This window comes from Gymnoscopelus braueri (assembly GCF_963280865.1).
Source record: "Gymnoscopelus braueri genome assembly, chromosome: 1".
Taxonomy (NCBI): domain Eukaryota; kingdom Metazoa; phylum Chordata; class Actinopteri; order Myctophiformes; family Myctophidae; genus Gymnoscopelus; species Gymnoscopelus braueri.
Window position 1 is genome coordinate 14,796,949 of NC_137603.1, and position 6,000 is coordinate 14,802,948.

At 42.9% G+C, this 6,000-nt stretch overlaps 2 protein-coding genes across 2 annotated transcripts in view; one reads left to right on the forward strand and one right to left on the reverse strand.

Annotated features, from left to right (window-relative positions):
* Positions 1–2,508, forward strand: part of LOC308087679 (protein TANC1-like) — a gene marked incomplete at both ends in the record, with an annotated part of 51,811 nt that extends 49,303 nt beyond the window's left edge. The window contains 2 exons of the mRNA XM_080431739.1: positions 9–109; positions 1,170–2,508. Coding sequence (XP_080287865.1) covers positions 9–109; positions 1,170–2,508 — 1,440 coding nt within the window. The remainder of the gene's footprint in view (positions 1–8; positions 110–1,169) is intronic.
* Positions 2,509–3,107: 599 nt separating this feature from the next.
* The window catches only part of wdsub1 (WD repeat, sterile alpha motif and U-box domain containing 1), a 12,760-nt gene continuing 9,867 nt past the window's right edge, over positions 3,108–6,000 (reverse strand). Inside the window, exons 12-13 of the mRNA XM_080435846.1 lie at positions 4,909–5,043; positions 3,108–4,281 (exon numbers count right to left, since the gene is read on the reverse strand). Of these exons, the coding sequence (XP_080291972.1) occupies positions 4,130–4,281; positions 4,909–5,043 (287 nt within the window). The 3' untranslated portion in view covers positions 3,108–4,129. The remainder of the gene's footprint in view (positions 4,282–4,908; positions 5,044–6,000) is intronic.

Here is a 6,000-nt window from a genome sequence, read left to right on the forward strand (position 1 = left end):
AATTACAGGACTTTGGTCTAGCTGAGGAGTTTGCAACAAAGGCTCTGGAGCTCAAGCCCAAGTCTTATGAGGCATATTACGCCAGAGCCCGTGCCAAGAGGAGTAGCAGGTAAGGCTGAATTGATTCAACTCTTATCATAGTGTGCTGAAAGCAATATTTTTTTAAAGGGGGGCACTGAGGTCCTCCCGGAGGGAGGGGGGGGGGCAGTTTAATATATTCAAGTGCACATTTTCCTCATTTCTTCCCTAGACCTTTTTTCATTAACTCTGCAGTCAAATGAAGCGTGGTTTCTGAATTGTGTGTAGTTGCACGTTTTTTATTGATGGAAGATTGGCTAGATTTGTAAGTGTTGAATGTGGTTTGATACTGACATGATACTGACCATGATACTGACACGATACTGACCATGATACTGACACGATACTGACCATGATACTGACACGATACTGACCATGATACTACCATGATACTGACTATGATACAGCCATGCCATTCAGTGCTGTGAGAGGGGCCTGATGTGTCAGGGCCTGACATCCATATACAATTCTACTTCGTCGTAACAGGCTTTTTTTCTCTCCATGGGAAGTAGGCTAATTAATCACATAATAATCACATACTAACAGTCCAGTTTAAAGGAGAATTCCGGACTAGCCTTTTCCTTACCTTTTATATGATGTTATTATGTCCTAGGATGAGTGGTACAGTAGAACATTTTCATAACTCCATCCGCAGCTAAAAACCCGAGCAGATTTTGTCCCTAAACCATTAAGTTTTTTAGACCAAGTCGTATTTTGAGCTTGGCAGCCGGTAGCCGGAGGCCTTATGTTTTTGCCTTTACTAGTTGAAACTATGAAAGTGTGTGTGTTCTGAAAACTTTGTATAATATGGCCTATTTCTGATGACATTAAAAACACTGTCATGAGAAATATCGAAATACAATGACATAAAAATATGACTCTAAAATAGGCCATAATATACTATATCATCAAAAATACTGCTTACTATACACAATGTAGTCAGAAATATGCCATGCTACAGCATGTTGTTCAAAATACACCATAGTCTGCCTTGGAAGCACAAGAATTTGAAGTTACATATTGCTTCTCAACAGTTAATCATGGCCGTACATGTTGTCCTAAGCACTTTAACGTTCGTTTGTCCTCTGCAGGCAATTTGTTTCAGCCCTGGCAGACCTCCACGAGGCAGCGCGACTTTGCCCATCAAACAGAGAGATCCAACGCCTTCTGGCGCGCGTACAGGAGGAATGCCAACTGCAACAGCGCAAGACTTCTGGCAAGAGCCAGGATGCCCACCACCATCAGCCCAGCGACGGTGAGGCAGACCTTTACTCTCAGGGCAGCCCAGAAAGACAAAGTCCTGTGGATCAGGTTGACGTTGAGAAGGAAGAACGGGAAGGAGAAGAATACTCCCTACAATGTGGTAGGGGCTCAGAATTTTGGCCTCTGAATCCATATGCATCGAACAGGACTCTCCCTGGAGAATTGGCTTTCGGTTTAGCAGATGAAGGGCCCTTACCTCAAGTGGAGTCTACAGCAAATCCACTGTTTTTGGATGCTCCTCCGACAAACAGACCGACCCAGAACCAGGGCAGCAGGACCCAGCATCACTGCCACTCCCTACATACAGGTGCCAGAATAGGCGGCAGGCCTCTCTCTCTCTGTGGCCCCTCTAGCCCTCTGCCGGGCAGACACATCTCCACCTCGCTGAAGCCCACCCCCGCCCTGGGTATCGACATCAGCCCCATACCGGTACCCAAAAAGGCCCACTCTGGACACAGCCCCACCGATCACTACCGCCCCGTCTCCCCCGGCAGCTCCTCTCCCCCTGGCCACGTCCAGCCCTATCAGGCCCGATCCGCCAGCTTCTCCAGGGGCTCTGACAGACTCTCGGCCCACTCTGCAGTCCTGGAGACCCTGCCTCTTTCTCTAGGGTCAGAGGTTAAGCGGGAGGGCGGGGGAGGCTCGGTGGGCACGGCGGGCTCGAGGGGCTCCAGTTCCAGCCAGGCCTCCAGTGGGACTTTGTCGGACGGCGGGATCCAACAAGGGTCAGACGCCCCATCGCGCGTCACCAGGAGCGGTGGCAGCTACAAAGCCAAACCCGAGTTAAAGCCCCGGCCCTTCATGGGGGTAATGGACAAGTCTGTCAGGGTCCAGGCTCAAACTCCTGGGCAAGGCAGGCAGGGACATTCCCCCGGCGGCGGAGGGATGGACAATTTAAACATGTCGGTCATGGAATTCCAAGTGAACAATGAGTTCAAGCGGGCCTCGTACCACGAGCACCTCACTGGAGGTCATCAGGCCAACAGTCAACAACATGACATTGAGTTTGGAGAGCGTATCCAACAACGAGAGGCCAGGGCCATCTCATCGACCCACCACCGCTTTCCTGATGCAAGGAACAGCAAGGCCAGCCTTACGAGAGACAACCCAGCCCTTCACATGGCTCCCATTAAACCCAAGCGTTCCTTCATAGAATCCAATGTCTGAATGTAGCTTTATCAATGCACAGATACAGGGTTATTCTCTTGAATCTATTGAATAACAACAGTTTGTGTGCCACCAACTGCTGCCAGGGAGATGTGAACATGACTCCTTATGTAAGTTACGCTGTTACACTGCATTAACAACCTAAATTAGTAGCAGTGTAGATAAAATTCTGCCCGCTGTGCTTTCGCTTGCATAATGTCTACAACTGTTCTAGTAAGATATCTGGCATATTCAAGAAAACCTGGACTACTTTTAACAGGAGCTAAACAAAAAGAAGAATCCGTAGTATAGTAATTTAATCTTTAATTTATTCTAGAAAATATAAAACTCAAAGATTTAAAGAGTTGTGCACAAATCCACACTGCTTTAGTTACATGATATGAGCATTTATATTGTCAAGTGACTATTCTCAATTATATTTATACAGTATATACAGACTATATATTTCTCTGTTAAGTGTTCATCTTGTCAGTGTTACGGCCTTAAAAGGAATTAACTTGTACACTGGAGACTTTTCTTGGTACATTTGATAACAAGGCACTGCAGAGACATTACTGGATCTCTGTTGTAAACTATTTATAGAATTAATTGCTCCAATCTACATGGTATTGTATTTATTTTTGCATAGCAGAGAACATGTTGATATGAAATGTTTATTGGACTTAAAAGTGAGCGTTTACAAATGGAACAGTTAAGCTTAAACATGGTAGGATCCATGTTCTTAATAGTACATGTAAATATTTGTCTTATGTAATATTCAGAGTCATAATATAAATTAGATTACAGACGATGTTACCACATTGCCATGTGGTATAATAAAACATTTATGAAGACTAATTCCTCTTCCTCTTTTCTCTCTAGACATGAACACAAAGTTGATATGGCCGCATCTATTCATTTATTGCACAAAAGATGGACGCATGGGTCAAGCATGATGTAAACCACATACACAAGAACTAATAGTTAATCAAAAGAACTAAGGGTTAATCAAACAGACACCATGAACTAATGAACTTATGAGGAGAGCACTGCTTGACACAGCTAATGATGATATGCTGCCTAAACAAAAAATCGGGCATGGTTCTACAATATCCCTCACAGTCACAACAAAGCATTAATCTCAACAAATGCAACTCCAGCAGGACAAAAGTGCAGACAGTGACAATATAGAGTTACTCTCCATGCAACTTTCACATATACATATACATATACATATACAATGCTACTACATCTAGTTGGTGTGGTTCAATGAGTGCAGACCCCCACCAAGGCCTAGAAATCTCCTCAGTTTGCTTAATTGAAAGTGTAGCCTGGTGGCGCACAGTAAATTTCAAGTGAATTCAGCTTTTACTTTTTAAGATACGATGGTCTCAGACAAACATACAAACAGATGAAAAGACGGGGGTGATAACATAGCCCCGTTGGCAGAGGTAAGGGGCTATACTACAGTGAACTGAATCAAAGTATACTGTAGATATTCCTACATTTTACACCTGCACCTTTAAAACCCACAATAAGCTAAATTACACTGTCATGGTGCACCTTTAAGCATTGATTGTGGTTTCATTGTATTTATTTATTGATTTATTGTAGATAAATTGGATAGAGAGTATTTGGAATGCTAATGGCTGGTCCTCCAGCGTCCGATGGCCATCTTCAGGGTGTGGTTTGGGGTGAGCAAGGTCGTCAGTAGAGGGAGGTTAGTCATGGGGCTGGAGCGGTTCTTGGTGTTGATCCAGCTCTCAATGGCTTCTCTCTCATATGAATAACCATCTGTTTAGAGAATGTACACAGCATGTTCAATGCAAAATACACAGACCAACAAGTTCATATCCAACACATATTTCAGACAATAGTGCATAATTAAGTAGCTGCAAAGCTCAATTTAAACTTGCTTGCAGTGCGTTGTTAGCTTGATAATCAGTTCTTGTCGGCAAGTGACCCAGTCGTGCGACGGAATATAAACTATGCATAATGTGGATGCTGAACGAGACATGACATTAGGGCTGCAACTATTGAATATTTTCTTAGCAATTATTCTATCATTACCTTTTTTGATTAATCGAATAATCCAGATAATCCATTTCTTTGATAATTTGATAAATGTTCTAATAAATGAATCAACTTTAAAAAAAAAGATTATTTAATAATTGACTGACTAGCCCTCTTTAATACAGCGTTGCATGAAACTAGTGAAAATAGCTGACACGTGACACGTTGTGAGCTTGTAGATCTGTTCTTTTCTCAATTAAAAAGAAAATCCTTTAGCTATTAAAAAAAAGTAATAATAATCTCCCCCCAAAAATGATTGTTTTTCTTAAAATCGATTAAATCAGTTAGTTCGATGAACTGTTACACCCCCACGACATGCAGGCCAGGCAGACTGTGGTCCTGTCTCACCAGCAGCTATGACTGGTTCTCTCATAAACTCTCTGGTGATGGGACACAGGAACTCATCAGGGATGCCTGAACACAGCGATGCACCTTTCAACTCCTCCACCTTCCTCAGCACCTTGCTGCGTAGCCCCACTGACTCTACACACACACACACACACACACACACACACACACACACACACACACACATCATGGAACATGACAGAGAAGAGGATAGACAATGTTAAAATACTTTGCCTACTTTTTAGGCATTTAGCAGACACTTATCCAGCGAGACTTAGAAAGTGCAAGATCGTAATAAATGGCATTTACCCTAGTCAACAAAAAACAGGGCTTCTAGGTAAGCAGGCAATGTCAGTTGAAGTAATCACTGTTTACTCAGAATAATTGTTAAACCAACATTTTTGGTTCCAATGCCGTTCTGGCACAGAACCTGACTGCTGTAGAATCATGGAAATAGCAGTGTTTGCCACAGACACACAAATGCGTACAGAGTTGCTCCTAGGCATGAAGCAGAAGCCAGTTTTCAGTCTGAGGCAGACGATACAAAACTTTAGTTTACTTCAAAGACTCAAAAACTCTGACAACTCCAGAAACAGCAGTGGGATGGCATGCTGTCACAACAGCCCCCACAATGCAACATCACCACTCTGATTGAACACAGTGAATGAGTGACAGCACTCACTTCCAGGTTGAAAATACATGACAGTGGGATGGAAATGACAGCACAGCATGACAACAGAACTGCAGGCAACTACTAGCCAAGCTGTCTTCAACAAAATACCTTGCGTGTTTTAGAAAAGACTCCTACATCTGAGAAGATAATAAAGTTTCCTCCCTAAAACCCCTAAAGTTTAGACCCATTTCAGCCTGACATAATTATCAACTAATGCCTGATAATATTATTTGCAAAGCCATTTTATATGTTCTGGGAAATACCATTTTGGGACTGGGTTACATAACCGGCACAGTAGTTTGCACTCCTAAAGCAGATTAAAGTCAGTAATGCTGAAACTTGAAAGCTTAATGCCATTATAGTAAAGCCTAATATTATGTAATCTTACAGACTAAAGGGCCATCCACACCAAGCACTAT